Here is a 25,921-nt window from a genome sequence, read left to right as displayed (position 1 = left end):
TACTTTTGGGGAGAAAATTCCGCTAACACTAGTAAACACATTCTTACGCTCTTTTCAGATTCAAAACTTACAGTTTTGTGATTTTTTTGGGGGGGCAGGGTGGCAGTAAAAGGCAGTAAAAGGAGAATGTTACTAGGATTAAGATGAGCACAAATTTCAGTAAGATAATTATTGGTTTTTGAGTATTTTTGTTTTTCTTTACAGACCAGAGATTATTATCTAAAGGTGATTCTGAATGCACATTGAAAATTGGATGTTTGTTTATTGATGGTAGTATGTTTCATTAAATGCATTTTCAAGGTTAGAATAATATAGAATAATTTTATGTCAGATCCTTCTCTTTTTCTGTCTTTTGATTAATAAATGCACAATACATACCAAAACTAGTTGCATAGGCATTTTTTGTTCTTTTGTGTGAGTTGAGATGTTTGATTTATATAAGTGATTTTGAAAGTATTTCAGTACCTGATAGGTCCTTACCATTGTTCTGAAATAAGTTAAATTTTCAGTTTTAGGAATATTTGGAATTTGCTTTCATACTTAGTTCTCTGAAGTTTAATATTGCTCCATGGCGAAAATCTAAAATGTTGAGGAGACAAGGACAATAATGGAAGGTGAAAATGGTGGATTTGGGTTAAGCAAACATTTTTATTCTCTCTAAAGTCTTTAATTTCTTGCAACTCAGTTGTGTTACATTACACCCATGAATTGAAAAGGCAGTCCTCATTTTTTTTCCACTTTGTATTAAGAAGTTTCATCAATTTTGCAGGTATGAGACTGATGCCTTCCTTTTTAGAAACATCACGATGCTGGTGGAACATGTCCTTTTAATAGAAGAGTTATTGCGATTAATTGAACAGTTTAAGTCATTATTGTCTTAAGTATGTCCTCACAGATTTTTAAGATTTTTATTCTGGGCCTCTTTTTTTTTTCATAATGGATAATCAATTGCTCTCTCAATTCTAACCCTGTAAATGTTTCACATGGAAAGATTTAGGCCAGCATCTATTTCTGCTCACACTCTATTCACGGTTTAGGTAAGAATGTGTGATTTCAGCTAGTAATATGTTCAGTGATCAGTATGGCACTGTAGGAATGACATGTTTTCTTTTATAAGAGTTGTCCCTTTGAAAAGTCACGAGACTAGCCTGGGCAACAAGGTGAAACCCTATCTCTATTAAAAATGCAAAAAATTAGCTGTGCATACTGGCACCTGTAATTCCTGCTACTTAGGAGGCTGAGGCAGGAGAATCACCTGAACCCAGGAAGAGGAGGCTGCAGTGAGCCAAGATCATACCATTGTACTCTAGCCTGGGCGACAGAGCAAGACCCCATCTCAAAAAAAAAAAAAAAAAAAAAAAGAAAGAAAAACCACATAATTAGATCTGTATCATTTTCACATGCTTCCATGCTGTATATTTTTGTATTAGGTTGTAAATTATTGTTGACTTAAGCTCTTAGATTTAAGAGCACAAATATCCTAAAAATGAAAGATTATAGGTAAGTATAAGTATCTTAGAAACAAAGCAGATTATTGACAGGCCTTTTAAAAACAGTAATAAATGGTATGAAACCCACAAAACCATTTTTAGTTACCTTTCAAATTACCATGGTGTATATATATATTTTTTAGATGGAGTCTTGCTCTGTTACCCAGGCTGGAGTGCAGTGGTGTGATGTCAGCTCACTGCAGCCTCCACCTCCTGGGTTTAAGTGATTCTCCTGCCTCAGCCTCTGGAGTAGCTGGGACTACAGGCAAATGCCACCATGCCCAGCTAATTTTTTTTGTATTTTTAGTAGAGACAGGTTTCACTGTATTGATCAGGCTGGTCTTGAACTCCTGACCTCGGGTGATCTGCTCACGTCACCCTCCGAGAAAGTGGTGGGATTACAGGCGTGAGCCACCACGCCTGGCTGATATAATTTTTAAAACAGTGCTTTGTCACAACAGAAAGACTAATTTAGTTTTTCTGGTTTATTTTTTAACATGTAAATATTTGGGGATTACTGTATATTCAAAACCACAAGCTGTTTCCCCCTTTGAATGCATCTTGTTTGGAAAAATCAGTATCAAATCATAATTGGGAGAAAAGTGTTACTGAAGAGACGTTTTGTTTGTGAGTACCACCCAGATCCCAAAAGTAAAGTGTGGCTGTTAGATGAAAACCTGGTTTTATCTTTTCAGTTTTTGCTCACTGCCCTGTGTTCCTCTAAGAATATGCTTTGTACTTGGTTTTCAGTTCTTTAAAAATAGGACGCTTCCTTAATTTTTTTCATCTAGGAAAGATAGCTAAAGCAAGCTTGTAATTTTAAACTTTCAGCTGATTGAAAGATTGACTTTCAGCTGATAGTAAACTGTTGCTTGAGTCTACTAAATGTTTTATGTCTGCGGAATTTGCTTAGCTAATTTTTGTGTCAGCTAATATGTGTGTGTGTACGTCTGTCTGTCTACAAATAAGATATATGCTATGATGTCCACAGGTGAACAGAAAAGAAGACAAGTTAACCCAGATATAAATTGAATGTTGTAACCACATGCATATCCCAGTGACCCTTCTGTACAGATTTACGGTTCCATTTCTTCTTAAAATATGTTGAAAGATGAAAGGTATTTTTGTAAATAAAATACTTTTGCATTATGGTTGTTATCTACTAGTAGAGCTATAGAGATTTTAGAGATAAAAGGATCACTTCAATTCCAGGCTTTCTCATTTTACTGATAAGAAAACTGAGGCCCAAACATGCTGAGTAAATTGTTTAGAGTGGCATAGGAAATGACAAAGCTGTGTTGAATGTTTTTCTGCTGTTTAGGTCGTGTCTTAGTTTGGTAGTCTCTGAAATCAAAGCAAGCGTATTCTTGATGTAAATTGGACTCTTTGGAGAGGTTATTTGGCTAACATTTATTGAATGTTACAAATGTATGCCTATATAGTATTTTAGTTGCAGGCTAAATTCTAATGGCTGAAGTACAGTAGTGGTTCTGGCATGCTCATTTTGTGCTAGTGTAAAACACATTTGTAGATATTTGGAAATTGTAGTGATGTTATGAGATTAAAGTTCAGAAAAAGTTACCATTGCTAACTACAAAACTGTATTACAGCTGTGTGATTATACAGCAGGTCCTTGAATAACATTGTTTGATTATATCATTGATAAGAAAATAAAAAAGTAAATTCTGGCCAGGGCCATTATCTTGGGTGGAGTTTACATGGTCTGCCTGTGTCTGTGAGTTTTCTTGGGGTACTCCTACATCCCAAAGATGTGCATGTAAGGCGAATTGTTCCATCTAAATGGCCCCAGTCTGAACGAGTGTGGGTGTGTGTGAGTGTGCCCTGCGATGGGGTGGTGTCTCGTCCAGGGTGGGTTCCTGCCTTTATCCCTGAGATGCTGGGACAGGCTGTGGCCACCTGCTACCTTGAACTGGAATAACTGGGTGAAGAATTCATAATATTAATCATCACTAAATGTATGTACATTTCACATTCATTTCAATGTTTAATATTGAAAGTGTGTTAGTCTTTATTTAGAAGTTGGTGATGTTTTTGTGACCAGAAATATCCCATAGGAAATTACTGTTTATGTCAGTTAGCCTGTGATAAAATTGGTTTTCTAATATGTCATTTTGATTAAAGTCAGTTTCCAAGAACCTATTGACGGCATTAAGTGAGGACTTGCTGTTAAATGAAAGTATACATACACCTATGTAACAACGAACTCATGGAAGTTTGAAGTGCTTATACAGAACAACAGAATTTTGCTCTCTGCTTAGTGTGTATATGGAAACTTGTCCATTATTGTTTGTATTTGACCAGGTTTTTAAAATATAATTGTTTTTGTCAATGTGTTTCCTCCTCCTTCATCAGTAAATAGTATATACATAATCCTTCGGGATATACCTATATGTGTATGCACTTCTTTCACAAAAATGATGTGGCCTCCAAACTATAGTACTCTGTAACTTTTTTTTTTTGAGATAGAGCCTCCCTTTGTTGTCCAGGCTGGAGTGTAGTGGCACAATCTCGGCTTGCAGCAGCCTCTGCATCCTGGGTTCAAGCGATTGCCTCACCCTCCTGAGTAGCTGGGATTACAGGCATGTGCCGTCATACCTGGCTAATTTTTGTATTTTTAGTAGGGATGGGATTTCACCATCTTGGCCAGTCTGGTCTCAAACTCCTGACCTCAAGTGATTCACCCACCTCAGCCTCCTGAAATGCTAGGATGACAGGCGTGAGCCACCACACCCGCCCTTTAAAGCCTTTTTGTATGACTTGGGGGAGCTCTTCACTGAACCAGCTGGGTGAGATTTATGGTGAGACTCTTAATACTGCTACAACATTTACCAATAGTAATAACAGCTAACATTTTCATAAAGCTTAACCAAGTGCTGAATACTGCACTATCTACTTTATGTATTAACAACAGCCATATGAGTTAGGCACCATTATTGTTTCTATTTTACAGATGAGGAAACTGAAACACAGGGAAAAAAGTACAAATAACTTTTGTTGCTGTTAAAAGCAGAGCCAGACACACACAGCCCCTTTGGCTGGTGCTCAAGCATTACTGCCCGTGATGCATTATCATTACTTATTCTAGAAGGTTTAGCTTTACAATTTCTTGCTACTTTCTAGAGTGACTTTTCACAGTGGCCTGGATTTTAAATTGTGATCATAGGTATGATTTTAAAATTGAGATAATTTCTTTAAAAATTATCAGGATATTTACACATTAGGATTTTAAAAATTTCAGTTATGGTAAAATGGACATACTATAATATTGACCATCTTAACCATTTTTTTATGTGTGTAGTTCAGCAGTGTTAACTGTATTTACCTTGTTATGCAAATAATCTCCAGAACTTTAAAATTTTACTTGAAAAGCCACTACATTAAAAGCAAGTCTTTTAGGAATTAATTCCACCTTTGGAGGATGGTTGTGCTGGGTAATTTTGATCATCTTCCGTGAGATGTTAAGTTTTGGAAGAGAAATTAACTTGCAGGTTAGATCTAATATATATGCAGCAAAGTTAGTTTCTCAAAGTATATTTGAGAAATTAAATGTCTCATTTTAAGGTCCTTTTAAAATGTTACAATTATGTTATATCCTGTTACTGGTAAAGAGATTCGACATTCTTTGAAGGAGATAGTTTTTATCTGCAATTCCTGAAAGCTGATGTTAATTGGAAGGATGCAGTAGAACCTATCAGGACATTTAAACTCTTACTAACTGAATAAGCTGATCAGATAAATTGGAAGCTCATTTAGTGAATTAAGATGCTTGAAATTCAGGTGACTGGTTCCCTCTTCCTGCCTTATTTAAGAGTCTGTTTACTTAAAGTATTTTTCATTGTTAATTGTTGCCAGATCTCTAATGTTGGAAGATTTTATACAGAAAATACACATAAGATAGAATGTGGAATAAGTCCACAAAAGCAGGTTTTAAATTCTCTTACATAATTACATCAGTACAGATTAGAATTTTGTATATGCCAAGTTGTACATGTTAAATGTTTGCTCACAGTGACCAGCATTTTTATGAGTGTAGTACTGTGTAGGGGTTCTATAATTTAGGTGTAAGGGACATACCTTGAGCCTCTTCTGGTGTGGCTATTGGTCTTTGTTGGTAGAGGCCTGCAGAGGTTGAAGGCAGCACTGTATTTGGTCATGCTGAACCTTTACTCCTGCTTTCTACTAACTCATTTCTACAAAGAAGATGGTCATGATTTTTACAAGTACTTGTCATAAAATAAGATTCTAAAACCCAAATACCAGGTTTGTAATCTGGTTGTTTTATGTGAACAAACTTTTGAATATGTTAGCCCTGTTCCTTTATGACTTTGTTTTTTAGTGTTCTGCAAGTTTCCTTATTCTTACCACTTTGTTTTTTTTTTTGTTGTTGTTTTTTGTTTTTCTTTTTTGAGACAGCATCTCTCTCTGTCACCCAGGCTGGAGTGCAGTGGTTCAGTCTTAGCTCACTGCAGTCTCTCCATTCTCCGCCTCCTGGGCTCAAGTAGTTCTTGTGCCTCAGCCCCCTGAGAAGATGGGATTACAGGCAAGTGCTACCATGACTGGCTAATTTTTTGTATTTTTAGTAGAGCTGGGGTTTCACTAGGTTGACTAGGCTGGTCTGGAACTCTTGACCTCAGGTAATCCACCCATCTTCGCCTCCCAGAATGTTGGGATTACACGTGTGAGTCACTGGGCCTGGCCAGGATTTGTCTTCTTGATGCCATTTTAGAGTTCTTCTTCCCTTCTTCCCCCGGATATAGTTCGTGTAATTTTTATCTGATATACCTTCAACCCTATAACCTAGACAGTCTTTTCAGGATTGTGGTTTATACTTTCTCTAGACAGTGGTGAAGATGATAACTGACATGACCAATAGCTGCTCTGTGATGATGGCAGAGTAGAATCAAGTGAGACTTGAGAGCAGCAGGTGCGGAAGGCTCTGAACCCAGCCTGCCTCAGCTCCAGTTTGTTCTTTCTTTCCTTCCCTTCTTTTCTTTCTTCTCTTCATCTAGCCTTTCCTTTTTTGGGGATGGGGTGGGGGAAGGGAGGAGAAAGGAGTGTGTGGTAGAAAAAAAGACACATCAGAAGAGGTGAGTAATACCTACTGAGAGTATATTCTATTTCTCTCATTCCTTCCAGTTGTCCCTTGCTTCCTCCAGTCACCCTTTAGGGAAATAAAGTTGAGGTCAGAAGGACCTATGTGTTACAGCTGCTGCTTAGCTGCTATTTTTAGCATGGCTCTACATCAGGCTGGCACTAGGCCATGAAGGCACAGGGCCAGCCTGTTGTGGGACTGCTCACAAATGTCAAAAACTTAACTTTTACTGATCAAACAAAACTAATTTTCAGACATATTCTGTGGTGTGGTACTCCATTTGCTTTTATTTTTTTTGAAATAGAATGTACATGTTTTTAGAAGTGATTGATTTTTAATAGTAGTCATACATAAATCTTGGAACATGTAACATATAGTTTATTTTAGGTATGAGAAAGATTTAAGAATTGTCTTGTCAGATATGTAGTCCAGTTGAATACTTTTCATTTTGTGGTGCCACCAAGAGGTGGGAAATTTGCTTGATTTATTTACTATGCCTTGGGCATCTTTAAAATTGCTGTAGCTATTGAAGTTGTGGAGTCTGAATTGGTTTATATAATTATAGGTGCCCTCAGACGTTAAAAAGAACACATACTGTTTTTTCTGCGGTTATCAGTGTTCTCTTGACTAACTCATTTGTGTGTGTTTAGATTTGGTTAATACTCTAGTAATATGTTTAACTAAAACTTGCTCTTCATTTTTGTAGGGAGCAGGTAGGTTTTAGTTGAAATATTAGTATCTGGGTCTAGAGTCTGTACATCCCAGAGCCAGTATTATGTAGATAGTATTTGCAAATTGAGTATAAAGTTTTTGGATGCATATATGAATTTAAGAACTTGACTATCTGTTGCACTCATAATGAAAAATATGTTGTATTCTTGAGTAATTTTGGAAAGAAAAATATCATAAGGTGAATTTATCTTTGGAAGGGACTTCAGTAAGAAGAGTAGTATTTGTTTTCTTTCTATAAAGGTACAACAAAAGCTGAGGGCATGTTGGGGATGATTTGTGGTGTACCATGGGCTGCACTGTATATGAATAGAAACACTGATGATTATTCACTTACTCAATGAGTAGTGGTATAATGTACTTAAATCCATTGGATGGCAGGATAATGTTTAGTAGTGCATTGATCTGACACCGTTCTTAAGGTAACACAAAATAGTTGGCCAAAATAACTAGAAATAGAATCAAATTGATTTTCTTAAAGGTAATTATTGGATGAATTCTGCTGAATTTACTTTTATGGAGATAAGAAAGCTTAAGTTGAGGGTTTTAGTGAAAGGTGGATAGCGGGGTCTAGTATTCTACAGAAGGCAGATGTTTTAGAGTTTATTTACATTCGTACATCTTTGTCTTTCTTTCTTTCTTTTCTTTTCTTTTTTTTTTTAGATGGAGTCTTGCTTTGCGGCCCAGACTGGAGTGCAGCGGCACGATCTCCACTCACTGCAACCTCCGCCTCCCGGGTTCAGGTGGTTTTCCTGCATCAGCCTCCTGAGTAGCTGGGATAGGCGCCTGTCACCATGCCTGGCTAATTTTTGTGTTTTTTTTTTTTTTAGTAGAGACGAGGTTTCACCATGTTGGCCAGGCTGGTCTTAAACTCCTGACCTCAGGTGATTCACCCATCTCGGCCTTCCAAAGTGTTGGGATTACAGGCATGAGCCACCACGCCTGGCACACATTCTTATATTGCAGGTTCTTATATTTTAGATGAGAGCAACCTGGGTAGTTTGCTGAATTGTTAGGAAACATAGTGACTATCTTGGATATAGAATATCAAGTTTATTGAACTATATCATAGTGTAGTAATCATACAATAGAGTGTCTTTCTGCAGTTAAAAGAGTAGATATTTCAAAAGTGGCTTGGAGATAGTCAGTTGACCTATTGATACCAATGTATCTCTCTAGATATGTATATATGTATAATTTAATATGATGCATAGAACATTGTAAACTACTGGATGTTAGTAGGTAAGTGACTACCTTGTGTTTCCTTACTGCTACTTACATTTTGTTTAGGTGAGTCATGTAAATGATGTGAGTTCCAGCTTAACATGCCTTATTAAAACCAAAGCCCAGTAGGTAGTTTGATTAGTGCTGTTTAGAGTTCTTATAAGCAAAGTGCTCAGATGACTTTCCTTATTAGAACTTGTCGGAGCGGTTTCTTTGCAGTTTTCATGGATCTCTCTTAGCAACGTATTAAAAAGGCATTTTGTTTAAGCTGTTTATTCATAAATGGCAAATTCCAAAGACCTGGATTGTGTTGCATTTTTGCTTTCAATGACTACTACAGTGGGGGAAAAAGCCTTTAAGAAACACTATTCATTTTAATAATTTGTAGCAAAATATTTTTATTTTAAAATGGATTGATTTTTTTTAAAAAGTACAGATTCAAGTTTAATTCAAGGTTTTTCACTATTTTTATTAAAGATTTTCTTAGTTTGGGCCAGGCACGGTGGCTCACATCTGCAATCCTAGCACTTTGGGAGGCTGAGGTGGGCAGATCATGAGCTTGAGAGGTCAAGACTCTCCTGCCCATCAAGGTGAAACTCTGTGTCTTCTAGAGGTGCAAAAATTAGCTGGGCGTGATGGCTCATGCCTGTGGTCTCAGCTGCTCAGGACGCTGAGGTGGGAGAATCTCTTGAACCCGGGAGTCGGAGGTTGCAGTGATCTGAGATTGTGCCACTGCACTCCAGCCTGGTGGCAGAGCGAGACTCCGTCTAAAAAAAAATTCTTATTTTGTATTTTAGATGTGTTAGACAACAATTTGTGATATTAATAGCTAGTAACTATGAGTTTATTCAAAATTTCCTCATGTAATGAGGTCTGAGTTTGTTTCAATAGCTCATAGCTACTCCGTGTGGCATTTTGCTGAGTGAATCGTACCCATCCCTAAATTACCAAGTTACACAAAGAGAAGCTGACCCTGAACAACATCTGACAGTATTACGTGTTGTGCAAGAACAGGAAAGACAAATACCAAGCTGTATGCAACATATATGGTGGCATCATCATTGGTCAGGCCATCATCTTCTGGCAGACTCATCTAAATGCCAAGTGGTTGACCATGGAGATGATGCAGGCTGGCCACCAGGTGTCTTTTTGTTAAGTGGAGAGCTGACTATGGAGCAGTGAGTATCTGTCATTCAGAAGTTTCAGGATAAGAAAGTTCTTATAACAACCAGTGTTTGCACTGGAGGGATTGATGTGAAGCAAGTTACCATTGTGAACTTCGATCTCTGTGTAAACCAAGCAGAGGAGCCAGACTTTGAGACCTACCTCCAGTGCGTAGGGAGGACAGAACAGCTTTAGGAAAAAAAGGCCTCACCTAAAACATCATTGAAGCAAATAAGCTGTGTGTACTTATGAAAATCCAGGACCACTGTAGCTTTAAGCAGCTGGACCACAAAGACATAAAAGAAATGGAAAAGATTGAATATTAAAGAAAAAACTGTATTGTTTGTGAGAATATTCCAATTTATGATAGAATGTCCTGGTGAGTTTTGAAGATAATTTTTTATGTTGACACTTTTTCGATGTGAAACTCATAAATCGCAAGATAAGTGTCATAGTATCCTTCGTTGTAAGACATGAAGTCTTTTTGAAACCAAGTTGATGTTAAGCATGTGATCATTTTGAATTAAAAAAAGCAAGATTTAAAAAGAATATAGTTTGTATTTTTAAAATAGCATATGTGTGATGGAGTCTTGGTGGTAGTGGGTTAAGCTGTGGTAGATTAAGCTCTGAAAAACACAAAAAATTCGTGTAGCAATGTTTAGATACAGGAAGTTCTCTCCCCTACCTCTGTTCAGATATTTATGCTTCATTGTGTTGCTTATTTAATGTTCTTGTATAAAAACTTTTTACTTCTTGATTTTTCTCCTTCATACTTCCTATTAAAGACAGGAAATATTACAATTTAGAATGTAATCTGTAAAAGTTCAGTATATGACATTTTAGGGTCGTTATAGGGATTTATTGACTATCACTTTAAACTGCTAGTTTAAAAATTTACTCCATGAATTGCTATTTTCCTCTTTGATCCTTTACAATTGTGCAACAATTAAGTTTCTTATCCTCTGTTGTTTCCCTCATCTTAGAACTGAGCTTTGAACCCAACTCTTTCAGGAAGGCTTAATAATTCTAAAACATTCTATGTCTTGGATTCCTCCTGTTTCCTCTTAGAAATCTGTAATAGTAAACCAGATCTTTTTAGATAATCTGGCTTCCTTTCTAGATTGAGAGGCATTCTGTCACTCTAGTGAATGTGGGTAGACCTTCTGAATTCTGTAAGGGATTGTTGTGGAGACTGACCCTCCCCTGATTCATGGTCTTTTCCAAATTTGAGAACACAACTGTGGAACTCATCCTTAATGTAAAAATTGGAGAAAATTAGGGACAATTTGTTTTTATGAGATATCAGAATATCCTTTGTAGCACTGTAGATATCTAAGCATCATTGATGGAGGAAGCATCAGTGAGCCAATCAAATTGAATCAAACTTTGGAGTGCTAACAGATGTAAAACTACTCTACGGTACAGTTTTGGAGTAGGCATTTTGAATTTATCATTGTGTAGCAGATATTTCTAGTTTTTTTTTTGGGAGGGATCAGAATTACAGAGCATTTAAATACAAAGTCTCTTTTTGGAGTGAAAGATGAATCTGCTAGTTTGAAAAAAAATAATGGCAAATTTAAAATCTAGAACAGCCAACTACTGTATTAACAGTGCCAGGGCATTATAAGCATAGTAGACGTTGAAATGTCACTTGAATGAATGATAGTCTTAGATTATATGCCAGTCCTGTGGGTGTCTGCATGAAATTTTCTTAATTGAAAAAAATAACACCAGTTTCTAATTTCTATTTGATTTTCTGAATCTGAATTGCTGTTTCTTAGTATTTTAGGAAGGTGAATAGGAATATGACCTCTGGATAAGTGGGCTGGTTTTCAGTACTGGGTTTGTCATCAATATATTTCTTCAAATACTGTTTGGGTTTCTTTTTTTTCTTCTCATTTGAAGGGACCTTTCTTTAAGCTTGTTGACTTATTAATAGTAGCATCATCCCAAAAGCTCTTCTGAAAGCAATTTATCTATCAGATGACTCTAACATCTAAACGGAAAGTAACTTGCATATTTCTGTACAGAACAGTACCTTTGGGTTATGTAGAAAGATAACCATAAATGCCTTCGTGGGATTAAGAGATTGCCCTTTTCTTCTATTTGATGCTTCATTTTTAAAGGAAATTGGTATAACTAAATTTATACTGGGTGTCGTGGCTCACACCTGTAATCCCAGCACTTTGGGAGGCCGAGGCAGGCGGATCATGAGATCAGGAGATCAAGACCATCCTGGCCGACATGGTGAAACCCATCTCTACTAAAAATACAAAAAGTTAAATGGGCGTGGTGATGGGTGCCTGTAATCCCAGCTACTTGGGAGGCTGAGGTATAAGAATCACTTGAACCCAGGAGGTGGAGGTTGCAGTGAGCTGAAATTGCACCACTGTATTCCAGCTTGGCGACAGAGTGAGACTCCATCTAAAAAAAAAAAAAAAAAAAAAAAAAAAAAAAACAAAACTCTCCCCATCACAGATGACATGCAAAAACTCATATATAACTTCAGAACATCCCACAAGATCTTACACATTGTGAAACGACATTGACTAATTAATAGGAATGGTTTATTAAACTGGTCTCCAAAATGCTGATGACTTTCCCTTGAGGTAGAATTTGCTTAAGACTCAATTTGCATAAAATGGGGTACACCAGAGCACTTTTTTGAACAATAATTTAACAATAGGGCTGTACTCTCAGTGCTTGGTCCCTGAGAGGGATAAGTTATCCAGATACTGGGTGACCACCTGTTCCTATTTGTCCAGTCAGTCTTGGCTTATATGTCTCTTTTCCTAGACAGTCACCTCTTTCACTGGTAGAAGTGCTCCAGTTTGGATAATAAAGTCTGTGGTTACCCTAGCCATACATCTTGTTTCTCAGAAGGAAGAGGGCAGGATAAAAATCAGTTTAGAATTATGCCCTATGTGCTCTTCTTTGTGTAGGGAGAATAAGAGAGGGAAGATGGGTATGTTTTTGGGATTGAGAGGTGACCTTTGGCTTATTTCCGCTTCTGATGAGTGGGCTCTCCTCAGTCTCTTTCAAAGAGGAAATACATGATTTCTGTTTGGGCTATTCAGAACAAAAGGAAGTGGTTAAGAGATTCTCAGTCTCCGTGGGTTTGATGTCACCATCCTTGAGTTGTCTCCCCCCCCCCCCCAATTTGAAGATAGGAAAATTTTATATTTTTATTCAAGGTTGTATTTTTTTAGCGTATGTTTGTATTAGTACAGTTCTGTTTGTACATTTTCTTAGACTGATGTTCACAGGTACTGCTCATTTTAGGTACTTGCAGTTAGCCACTGGCATAATGTATCATTTGTTAATCACATAGTCAGGAGGTTGGAGAAGATATCTGAGCCATTAGGAGGCTAGAGTCCTTTTTTATTGGGTCTTGTCTTATTATCTGTGTGTCTCTATGCAGGACACCTACTGGCTCTGAACTTCCTCAAGTCCTTAGAAAATAGGTTTAATTATACCTCTGTCATGAGGCTGCTAAGAGCCTCACATGGGAATACATGAAAATATTTTGAATTCTAAATAGTACACAAAAGGGATTACATTGTTACGCTTTGTTTCAGTTTTACCTAATTTTCTTCATTTATTATTTTCTTCTAGTTTTCTGTATTTTTCAAAAACCCTGTAATTATTATATATTGATTTCATAATTAGAGAAAGGAAACCTTGTTTTAAAAAATCTAATTACCATTAAAACACAAATTTCTCTATCCACAGATTTATTTTTGTTAATAGTTTATTATAATCATTACTTGATCTAGTGCAACTAAACAGATCATGTATTATTCATTGAGGTGTGTCATGCCTTAAATGTCTTAATTTCTCTCTTGTTTTTGACCCTAGTGACTGATGAATTTCGTCTTCACTTGGAACTCTAGAATTCCCCTGAAAATGGAAAGGGGATAGCTAAAATCAATTCTATATTATTCATGTATGGGATGGACAATTGTGGACTGACCTCATCACTTAGGATTTAGTTTCCAGGCTTCCTCGAATATGTACCATGGTAAGTGGAGGATGGAAGAAGATAGAACAACTTTTAGATTTATGTTTCTGAGTTTTTTATGTTGAAGGACTGTACTAAGATCTACATTCCCTTCTTCTGGAAACTTTCATTAATAAATGAAAAGAGTTGGTTAGCATTTTCCCCAATTTAAAGATTTACATATAAAGTATTCAGAAAAATAGTTTCAAATGAAATTTTCAGGGCTTATTATGAACTAAAATCTTACTTGTGTTTTCTTTCAATTGCATTTTTGGGTATCTTCATAAGTCCTTGCCTTGGAAAGCTGTGGTGATATGACCCAGATTACTTATTCCACATTCCATTTTTTTCTATTCAAAGTTTAATATTTTCAGTGAAGTTTAGACTGGATTAGCAATCACATCATGCATTTTTCCCCTTTCTGACCTGTTAGTGGCCTTTCTGCACTTCTAATTTGTACCATAGAGCTCTATTAAAAATTTTTATATGCTATATTTGTATACACATGCATGTGTAAGAGTGGACTTTGTGTATGTATAACAGTGTTAATCAGCTTGCAGACTTTGGACATATAGGGCTAAGCTCTTAGAATCTGTATTGCAGCCAGGATGGTGTTATCCATACCTACCCTGTGCAGAACCTTTGGCGGCTTCCCTTTGCTCAGAGGCCTGAAGTCATTCATAGGTGTAAAGGCCCAGCATGGTCTAGTGTTGACCCTCAGCCACCTTCTGCACAGTATTCTCCCTTGCCTTTCAAATGTGTCCAAGTTGCCCTGTCACCTGCCTTTGCCCGTGTCTTTTTTCTGTCTGGAATGCTCTTCTGTGCTTGGTTCATGCCCTAATTGTCATCTTGGCTCAGAACTGTCCTGGCAAAAAATTACCTCCTTTGTAACTCTAATCATAGTTTTTTTGTGTGATTTTTCCTTTTTTGGATTGTCCTCCCCCATAAGATTGTAAGCTCTAGGCGGACAGAAACTGTAAATATGTGTGTGAATATGTATGTGTTTGTATCCATGGCTATCAGTACAACCATTTGCACATAGTTATCTCTCAATAAAAGTTTGTTGAATAAATGGATGAACGAAGTGGTTTTTACTTTGGGAATATTTTCATACTCTCCAGGAGGAGGCACTGCTTTTATAGGTTCCATCTATCTATATTGCTTCATGCCATCACACAAAGAATATGCCAGTTTGAAAAATATAGCCTAGTTTTGTGTTTTTGGCTGCTTTGGGACACTCCCAAATTCCCCAAAGGTACACTTGCATTCACCTTTATGGTTAGAGGTACTTTCTTAGAATCTTGAGTTTGAGAAACTCTATGCTATTTTAATTGTAGTAAGTACTTTATCAAGGTCAGTTGTCTTAGAATGTGGATTTATATGACATAGTCTTATACATTCAGTTGGGCATGTATTACTGGGAAAAACCAACAGTTCTGTTTGCAGCCAAAGATTGCAAGAGGGTGGTAGGTGTGTAGTTAGAGCAGGAGACTCCCTTTTGATCATATGCATAGGCCAATTGTCTTTTTCTGTCCTGTCCTCTCAGTTCCCTTGGATGAGCAGCTGTGTTTGGTCATGGTGGGCAAGGCACTGACGTTGGAGCTCATGTGCAAGGTCACTGTGGGCCATAGCAAGTCTGCCTGAACTTTTTTTTTTTTTTTTTTTTTTTTTTTGAGACAGAGTCTCGCTCTGTTACCCAGGCTGGAGTGCAGTGGCGTGATCTTGGCTTCACCTCCCTGGTTCAAGCGATTCTTCTGCCTGGGCCTCCAGAGTAGCTGGGACTACAGGTGCACACCACTACACCCAGCTAATTTTTGTATTTGTAGTAGAGATGAGATTTCATCATATTGGCCAGGCTGGTCTTGAACTCCTGACCCTGTGATCTGCCTGCCTTGGCTTCCCAAAGTGCTTGGATTACAGATGTGAGCCACCGTGCTTGGCCTTTTTTCCCCCTATTGATCTGCGTATGCTTATGCTTGAGCTTTTTTTAAAAGTTTTTTTTCATCATTTCAATGTTTGCTTCCTCAAGTTAATCAAACATAAGTAGCAGGGTAGAATGGTCTTCCAAATAAAGTCATTTCTGTTTCAGAGTGGTCTTGGAGAAACATGAAGTTTTTCAGTGTCTTGTTTGGGGTGAGGATTCGGATGAGCTCTCATTTGAAACATTTATTAGCCATTTTATATTGTTGCAGCTCATAATATTGACCACCTTTTGAGTAGTACCAATTCTGTGCTTTACAAGCATAATTTCTAGCTCTCATAACTTTGAGGAGAAGGTATTCTCATTCCAGGGTTGAGGGAACAAATACGAGATGGTAAGTCACTTGTCAGGACATCCAGGCAGTCTGTTCTAGACCTGGACAACTAGGCCTCTCAGCTCTCAAGAGGGATCATGTTTTCCAATCGTTGCTAGAGACAGCTTGTCTTTTTGCACGTGTGTCACTGATAGTCCTCCTTGATCTGTGATACCATTCAAATTTAGTGGCCTGATTTTTTTGAGCAGTGTTACACTACTTCTGAATGTATATGTTTTATTTTTTTCTCCTTGGCTTCTAAATGTTTATGTTCTATTTTTTTCTGCTTGGTAGTAGTAATGGATATATAACCCATCCATGATGTAGTACATTCTTACTCCTTGAAGCTGATACTACACTCAGTTGAGGGTGACTTTTTCTTTGTTGGACCTTTAAAAATAATTTCAATCACGACACTTATTGACATGAATACTTGGGCTTGAAAGAATTACTATTTTCTCTTTGATGATTTCTTGATTTTAGTGGGAGACTTGGGGCATTGTGTGTGGTACATACTTCAGAGAGAGAAGATTAATATAACAAGCTGTGTGAGACAGGAGAGGTGCATGCACCATAGTTACTGGAAGGCACAACTTTGAGTTCTTGTGGATTGTTTTGGCAGCCCTATAGATAGATTCAGCATATGCTGATGACATTCTCTTACTCCAAATTATATCCTAAAGACCTAACTCTTAGAGCAAGCCTTAGAGTGTCCTTTCCCAGCTTCGTTTTTAGGAAACTCTTTTGTTTGCTGATGAGAAAAGATTCTTTCCAGGCAGCACCCAGGAATACTTTTTTGAATGTTTTTGTGCCTTCTTGTGATCTCATTCCTGCTGCCATCATACCCCGTGCTCAAATTAGTGAACTGCTGGTGTGTTCAACTTTATTCCATAGCTGAATCTGCCTGTAGCATTTGTAGCTTTCTGTGTAGACTGGTCACAAGTTAAAAGCTTAGGAAGTCTATATAACTCACTGTAATTTTAGTACTTTAACTTATTAAGGTACGTTTTGGTTGTCTGATTTATAGAAGTACCATGTAAAAATCCACCTATGCTATACAATTGCGGAAATACTGAGTATGCTTTGCATTTTATGACCAAGTTATGGGATGAATAATTACTCTGTGGAGTGAATGGTTCAAAATGAAGTAACTGTATGCCTTAGGTGTGATGTGACACCAGATGTATTTAAGCCCCAAAGGTATGTAATTATCTCACTACTCTTGCACATATAGACAAATACATTTATGCTTATGGGAGGAGTTTTATGTGCAAAAGAAAACTCACTTTCTGATAAGTGAAGGATCAGTCCATTATTTTTGAGGGGCTCAGAATTGTTTGGTATTAGAGGCTCCCTTTCAGTCCCCCCCTGCATTTCTTTAGGGTCTTATTTAAATTCATATATCGCTTGATTCTAGAGTAAACCATTATTATATCCTTGATTTTGAATATTAAGGACAGTTGAGGGAGTTTCTCAAAGCACCGTTTTATGACTTACAGTCTGCCTTTATATTCAGTGACTTGTTATGTATTCCATCCTTAGACTCCATTTTGATCATCAAATTGTATTATGGCAATATATATTGTACTTTGTTTTACTTTCTACTAAAAGTAAAAACTATTTTGTAGTCTACTTAGAGTTTTAATTTTTGTAATCTGTCTGGTCTTATTTACAGATCATGAAGAATTGAAGGTATCTCAAGCTGATTTGTCCTTTCTGTTTTAAATTCAGTATTAAAGTATTATTTTAATCACATTAAAAATGAGATTGATATTTTTTGTTTATCACAATTGTCCTAGCCCCACTGAGTAGCTCTGCTGCTGTTGAATTGTGTAAAGTGATGGGGTTATATCAGTTTCTCTTGTCAAAGGACTAGATACATCAGCTTGTGGATTTAGCTTGGTAGTTAGGACTTAACTTTATGTTTTCAAGCCCAGGAGATGAGAATTCCTTAGCCTTGGCACCAGTGGAGGCCTACAGTGCCTACTGGGTCTTCATTTGGGCTAGAGAAAGTCAAGTTGGGATGCCACTTGCTTTTAGACTAGAAGTGAAATAGCAGCAATGGTATTGATGTGGCTAAGTGATATAGCTTACCTGTCTACAATGCGATCAAGAGGCTTTAAAAAATAAAAATTAAAAAAAATGAATATATATATATACATACATACATGTATACATATGTAATTATATTAGAATATATATATGTATGTATATACATACACACACACACAATATTAGTTGGCAGGAGCCAGAATGTTAACTTAGTTTTGTATGTGTCTGAGAACAATACATCTAAAGCTTTAAACTTTTGAAAAATGTAATTTACAAGTAATTTGTAGAAAAGGATAGTAGACTGCTACCATTATGCTAAATATCAATCTGTTCAGTAAAGAGACTGGCAAATTTCTATTCATCTATAATTTTGCTGTCTGACGTGGTAGCCATGTGGCAGGCTGGAATTGAGATTACTGAAAGTGTAACACATGCACCAGATTTTGAAGACTTAGTGTAATAAGAATGTAAAACATAATGAACAGTTTATTGAAATGATCATATTTTGTGTTTAAAGTATTATTAGAATTAATTTAACCTCTTTTTAATTTTTAAAATGTGACTACTATGACATTTAAAATTACATAGTGGTTTTGTTATTTTTTAATTAGTGCTAGTCTGTAGGTCCTTTGGTCTCATAATAAGTTCGTTTATGAACAGAATTCAGCTATGATTTGATTACATACTTGATTTTAACTTTTTGCCAGCATAAATCTAAACACTATAATGATTCTTAACGTTTAGTTTCAAAACACCCTGTGTGTGTGTGTTTTTGGCAGAGACAGAGTCTTGCTCTGTTGTCCAAGCTGGAATGCGGTGGTGGGATCATAGCTCACTGCAGCCCCAAATTCTTGGGTTCAAGTGATCTTCCTGCCTCAGCTTCCCAAGTAGCTGAGACTACAGGTGCATGCCACAGTGCCCAGCTTCAGAACACTCTTAAGTTGCCCTTCACATTATTTGAGACCGTTTTTTATCTTAAAATTTTAAGGCAGGAGAACCATCTGCCAATTGATTATTTTGTAGGTTTGAGACTTCGTTGGCTGAATTATTTCCAATAATATGAGTTAGAATTCATTTTATTTTCATATAAGTTCAGTGGGTTGGTTATGATATTTGGGATTTGATTTCTGGTAAAATACAATGAATGTTATTAAGGAAATTGTTACAAGTAATGGGAAAAACTGCAGTTAATTTGCACCAACCTAATATGTTTACTTTAAAAAATCATTCCTTTGGACTTGGCTATGAAAATTAAAATAAGAAAACCCACATTCCTTAAAAACATCGGCTTTTATACTAATCTGTCTTACAGGTTTGAGAGAGATATATATATCCCATAGTTCTGTCTTCATACAAAAAAAACCTCTGTCTCTTTCTCCATATATATATGTTTTGTATGAAGACAGAAGTTTGGGTTTTCTTGAGTTGCAGTGTTTTTTGGATTTTATTAGCCATTTTAAAAAAACGAGAAACAGACCAACATAAGATGGTCAATTCTTTTTTTTTTGTAGTATTTTTAAAAATGTAGTTTCTGGTTTAGTAGCATTGTCACCACTTCGTGATTGTTACAGATACATATTTTTGGGCTTCACATAGACATATTGATGGGGAAACTCAGGAGATGGGGCCCAGCATCTGGGTTTTAATAAGCATTCTAGGTGATTCTGATACACAGAGAACCATAGAGAACCAGTGGCCTAATGTAGTGGTCAGTGTCCACTCAGGAAAAGAGCAACCATTCTTAAGTTTTTAAAACAGGAATTCAGTGCAGGGGATTGGTTATGCAGGTTATGCAGCTGAATCAGCAAGGTAGATATAATGATGAGGCCTTTTAAAGCAAAACAAAGTTAATACACTTACTAGGGTTAGGCTATGGGAGTCTAAGAGCCAGGGCTCACTCAGGAGACTGGAACATCCTGGTAGGGGCAAATAGGAGCTGGAGCCATGGAAAGCAGTGCAGCCACGGCCAGAAACACTAACTAAAGAAGAAATGGAAAAGGTGGGAGAAATGTCATAAATTCTTCCTTTTTCTCTCCTGCCAGTTTTCCACTAGTACCTCTCCTACACTGAACCCAGAGAAAAGTCAGCCAATCTTGGAGCCTGAGAAATGGGGTCTGACAGTGATCAGCACCCTTGAGATACAGAGCTCTCAAAGAGTGTATCTGTGGGTAAACAGACCCAGAACTGGCTCACCTAGTAATTACAGTTTAAAACAAAACATTCTAATATAGTTAAAAAATTTAAAAGGCATTTTAATACTATACAATAATCTCAGAATAGAAGATAGTCTTCTTAATGGAATAATCATAGCTTTATGAAAACTAAACCATCCTTTAATAATTTCCCTGTTGGCTAGGGAAATATCTTCACAAGTGTCTCTGAATTTGGAAACATTACCTTATACCTTTGAAGGATTTTTAAAAAATTTTCTGTTTATTCCAGGACCTGTTTTAACCCTTCTCTTCCTATTTGATGAGTTACCAAGCTGTCCTTGGTTGTTATAATGCTCTTATGGCACACGTGGGAAAGTTGCCTCCTCCATTTTGACAACTTTTTCTGGAACATCCTGGATGTTTTTCTTTTCATATCTTGCTTCTCATTTATTGCTTAAAACGAAGTTCCACTATTTTGTATGTCCTTTTGCTTCCAGTTATTTCCTGGCCCCCTCTAATTTTTCGGTGTTCTCTCTTTTTTTTTCTGTTCTTTTTTATTGTTTCAACTGTGATTATATATGGCTGACAAAAATTACTACAGCGATAGCCCTGTAACAAGGAAAATGCAGCTTGTAGAGATTTGAAGTTAGAAATAATGTCTTGAGCCTTTTAAGCCCTTGAAAGGGTCCTGAGATTCCTCCAAATCTCTGCAAAAATATCATGCATTTCCTCATTCTTTTAAGTTAATGTTTTTTCCCAGGCAGCAGTATTTAACTGCTATTATTTGAAGCAGTATTGTTTTAAAATATTTATAAGAAATGGAAGCCTAAGAAGCTAACCACAATTTTCCACCTTGATAGGTAATTGTTCTGAATTCCAGTTGACTGTCTTAGAATCCAGTTATGTGTTAAATAGTCCAAAATAAAATATAATATTTATGAATACAAATAAGTCTGGAATATATAGTCTCGTTATATTTAAAAGTTCTGTGTTTTCATTTATTGACTTACTTTTATTCACAGTCCAAAAATTAAGAAAATTGTAAATAGGTGAGGAACTGGTATGGTTTTACTTGAGAGTTTTTACAAGTACAAGGAAATGCTGCTAGTAAAAATTTCGAAATGGAAATTTCCATTTCTTGAACTCTGGAGGAAGACCAGTGCTATTGTTTTGTGTTTAAGATGCTGAGTCAGATACTATAGAGCAGTGCTTCCCAGTCTCTCTGGGAGCACATAGAAAATAATTTGTACTCTACTGGGGTAGGAGGCGATTTCTGATTGTAGATAAGCTGCTAAAAGGCTGGTGATTGGACACCACTGGCCTTGGCTGGCTCAACAGCTGAGGTATTGCTGTCTTGGATTTTTTTTTTTTTTTCCTACTAAAGTTTATATTTGAGATCATTGTCAATTCACATGCAGTAAGAAATAATACCGAGAGATCCTGTGTACCATTTACCCGGTATTCTCTAGTGGTAACAGTTTACAAAACAATACAAACTACAGCTAGGATACTGTCAAGGTATAGAACATTTCCATCAACACAAGGAACTTCATGTTGCCCCCCCTTTTTTTTCTTGAGGCAAAATCTCTCCATGTCAGGCTGGAGAGCAGTGGTGCGATCTTGGCTCACCTCCACCTCCCAGGTTCAAGTGATTCTTTGGCCTCAGCCTCCCAAGTACCGGGACTTCAAGTGCATGACAGCATGCCCAGCTAATGTTTGTATTTTTCACAGTGACGGGGTTTCACCATATTGGCCAGGCTGGTCTCGAACTCCTGACCTCATGATCCTGCTGCCTCAGACTCTCAAAGTGCTGGGATATCAGGTGTGAGCCACTGCGCCCGGCCCATGTTGCCCTTTTATAAACACACCTACTTCCCTCTCTGGCACTTACACCTGGCAACCCCTAATCTGTCCTCTATTTCTATAATTTTGCCTTTCTGAGAAAGTCTATTTCTTTTTCACTTTTGAAGAATAACTTTGTTAATATAAAATCCTAGGCTGGTGCCTTTTTTTCTTCAACACTTTAAACATTTCACCCTTACTCTCTTTCTTCTGTGGTTTCTGATGAGAAGTCCAATTCTAATTCTTTCCCTTGTTCCTCTGTAGGTAAGGTATTTTTTCCTTCTCTGTCTTTATTCAAGACTTTCTCTTTGTCTCTACTTTTTTTTCATTTCAATATAATATGCATAAATATGTATGGGTTATTTATTGGTTTTTTAATTTACTATTCTGCATGGCATACTCTGAGCTTCCTGGATATATGATTTGGTAACTATCATTAATTTTGGAGAGTTCTCCACATAACTTCAACTATTTTCAGATTGTCTAGCTATTCTAGTACCTTTGCCTTTACATATAGATTTTAGAATAATCTTTTAAATAGGTTAAAAAAAATGCTAGGATTTGGTTGGAATTATATTGAACCTGTATATTAATTTGGGGAGAGTGTCACTATATTGGGTCTATTAATCTATAAAGACAGTATTTCTTTCCATTTATTTATACCCTCTTTGATTTTTTAAATTAGCATTTTACAACTCACCCTACAAGTCCTCTATGTGTTTTGTTAGGTTTACACCTAAAACTTTTTAAAAAAGTGATTATAATAATAATGCATTTTTTATTTTGGTGTTTTTAATTACATGTTCATTGTTACTATAAAAAATACAATTAATTATATTTTTATCTTGTTTCCTGAGACATTGCTGAACTCATTTGCTAGTCTTACAATTTTTTTTTTGGAGGCTTGGGATTTCTAAAACTTTTCAGTCAGGGCCAGTTTTATTTCTTCTTTTCCAATCTGTATTCCTTTCCTTTTCTTTCCTTTCTTTTCTTTTTTTTGTCTTATCGCACTCGCTGTGATTTCCAGCATTATGTTGAATAAGAATGGTGAGACTGGAGATTCTTCTTTGTTCCCAATCTTAAGAGGAAAGCAATCAGTCTTTCATTATTGAGTATAATGTTACTTGCAAGTTTTTTTTAATAAATGCTCTCCAAAAAGAGAGTAAGTTCATTGTAAGAGAATAAGTTAAGTTTCCTTCTATCTCTATTACTCTGAGAGTTCTTAGTTATAGATATTGAATTTTGTCAAGTGTTTTTTTCTTATCAATTGATATGGTCATGTAATTTTTTTAGGCTGTTACAATGGTAGATTACATTGATTGACTTTTGAATATTACACTAGTCTTGTATCTCTAGAATAAACTCTACTTGGTCATGGTGTATAATTATTCTTCATTATTGTTGAATACCGTATGTTTTTATTTTGTTAAGGAATTCTTTGAGCCTATATTTTGAGCTATATTGGCATTAATTTTCTTTGTCTGGTTTTGATACAGAGGCAATACTAGCTTTACATAATAAATTGAAAAGTGTTCCCTCCTTGTGATGGTTAATTTCATGTGTCAATTTGACTAGCCTATGGTAACCAGATATTTGGTCAAACATTATTCTAGATGTTTCTATGAAAGTACTCTTTAGATGATAGTAACATGTAAATCAACAGACATCAGGTAAAGCAGATTACCCTCCATATATATATAGGTTCTGTTTATCTGGAGAGTTTTGACTAATATACTTCTCTTCTATGTTCTAGAAAAGATTACAAACAACTGGTATTAATTTTTTCCTCAAATATTTAGTAAAATTTGCTGTTAAACCATTGGGCCTGGAGATTTCTTTGTTTGGAATATCAATGATTAATTCAGTTTCCTTAATATTTATAGGGCTACTCAGATGGTCTGCTTCATTATTGGCTGAGTGGTAGTAAGGAATATATATATATATATATATTTTTTTTTATTATTATTATTTTTTTGTATTGCATTTTAGGTTTTGGGGTACATGTGAAGAACATGCAAGATTGTTGCATAGGTACACACATGGCAGTGCGGTTTGCTGTCTTCCGTCCCCTCACCTGTATCTGTCATTTCTCCCCATGCTATCTCTTCCCACCTCCCCACCACCCCGTCCCTCCCCCATTTCCCCCCAACGGACCCCAGTGTGTAGTGCTCCCCTTCCTGTGTCCGTTTGTTCTCATTGTTCAACACCCACCTATGAGTGAGAATATACGGTGTTTGATTTTCTGCTCTTGTGTCAGATTGCTGAGAATGATGGTTTCCAGGTTCATCCATGTCCCTACAAAGGACGTGAACTCATAGTTTTTGATGGCTGAGTAATATTCCATGGTGTATATGTACCACATTTTCCCTATCCAGTCTATCATCGTTGGGCATTTGGGTTGGTTCCAGGTCTTTACTATTGTAAACAGTGCTGCAATGAACATTCGTGTGCACATATCCTTGTAGTAGAATGATTTATAATCCTTTGGATATATACCCAGTAATGGGATTGCTGGGTCAAATGGGATTTCTATTTTTAGGTCCTTGAGGAATCGCCACACTGTCTTCCACAATATTGAATTAATTTACATTCCCACCAACAGTGTAAAAGTGTTCCTATTTCTCCACATCCTCTCCAGCATCTGTTGTTTCCAGAATTTTTAATGATCGCCATTCCAACTGGTGTGAGATGGTATCTCAATGTGGTTTTGATTTGCATTTCTCTGATGACCAGTGATGATGAGCATTTTTTCATATGTTTGTTGGCCTCCTGTATGTCTTCTTTTGTAAATTATCTGTTCATATCCTTCGCCCATTTTTGAATGGGCTTGTTTGTTTTTTTCTTGTAGATCTGCTTTAGTTCTTTGTAAATTCTGGATATCAGCCCCTTGTCAGATGGGTAGACTGCAAAAATTTTTTCCCATTCTGTTGGTTGCCGATTCACTCTACTGACTGTTTCTTTTGCCGTGCAGAAGCTGTGGAGTTTGATTAGGTCCCATTTGTCTATTTTGGCTTTTGTTGCCATTGCTTTTGGCGTTTTGGTCATGATGTCCTTACCTACACCTATGTCCTGAATGGTTTTGCCTAGATTTTCTTCTAGGGTTTTTATGGTGTTAGGTCTGATGTTTAAGTCTTTAATCCATCTGGAGTTAATTTTGGTGTAAGGTGTCAGGAAGGGGTCCTGTTTCTGCTTTCTGCACATGGCTAGCAGTTTTCCCAACACCATTTATTAAACAGGGAATCCTTTCCCCATTGCTTGTTTTTGTCAGGTTTGTCGAAGATCAGATGGTTGTGGGTATGTTGTATTTCCTCTGAGGCCTCTGTTCTGTTCCATTGGTCTATATCTCTATTTTGATAACAGTACCATGCTGTTTTGATTACTGTAGCCTTGTAGTATAGTTTGAAGTCCGGTAGTGTGATGCCTCCTGCTTTGTTCTTTTTGCTTAGAATTGACTTGGCTATGCGGGCTCTCTTTTGGTTCCATATGAAGTTTAAGGTGTTTTTTTTCCAGTTCTGTGAAGAAGGTCATTGGTAGCTTGATGGGAATAGCGTTGAAACTGTAAATTACTTTGGGCAGTATGGCCATTTTCACGATGTTGCTTCTTCCTAACCATGAACATGGAATGTTTCTCCATCTGTTTGTATCCTCTCTTATTTCGTTGAGCAATGGCTTGTAGTTCTCCTTGACGAGGTCCTTTACGTTCCTTGTTAGTTGTATTCCTAGGTATTTTATTCTCTTTGTAGCAATTGTGAATGGCAGTTCGTTCTTGATTTGGCTCTCTTTAAGGCTGTTACTGGTGTATAGGAATGCTTGTGATTTTTGCACATTGATTTTGTATCCTGAGACTTTGCTGAAGTTGT

The 25,921-nt window shown here is 36.7% G+C and overlaps 1 protein-coding gene and 1 pseudogene across 2 annotated transcripts in view; both read left to right on the top strand.

Annotated features, from left to right (window-relative positions):
* The window catches only part of ZSWIM6 (zinc finger SWIM-type containing 6), a 221,771-nt gene that overhangs the window by 5,763 nt on the left and 190,087 nt on the right, over window positions 1-25,921 (top strand). The window contains exon 1 of one of the 2 annotated variants that reach the window (XM_074385655.1): window positions 12,292-13,741. The exons of the other annotated variant lie outside the window; for it this stretch is intronic. Within the exon in view, the coding sequence (XP_074241756.1) occupies window positions 13,732-13,741 (10 nt within the window). The 5' untranslated portion in view covers window positions 12,292-13,731. Of the gene's footprint in view, window positions 1-12,291; window positions 13,742-25,921 lie in introns of those variants that run through there. 2 annotated transcript variants of the gene reach the window in all.
* LOC101031554 (ATP-dependent RNA helicase DDX25 pseudogene) lies at window positions 9,423-12,192 on the top strand (annotated as a pseudogene).

The sequence above is a fragment of the Saimiri boliviensis genome, chromosome 1 (genome assembly GCF_048565385.1).
Source record: "Saimiri boliviensis isolate mSaiBol1 chromosome 1, mSaiBol1.pri, whole genome shotgun sequence".
NCBI classification, from domain to species: Eukaryota; Metazoa; Chordata; class Mammalia; order Primates; family Cebidae; genus Saimiri; species Saimiri boliviensis.
Note: the sequence above shows the minus strand (reverse complement) of the source record. Positions and strands in the feature narration are given on the sequence as shown.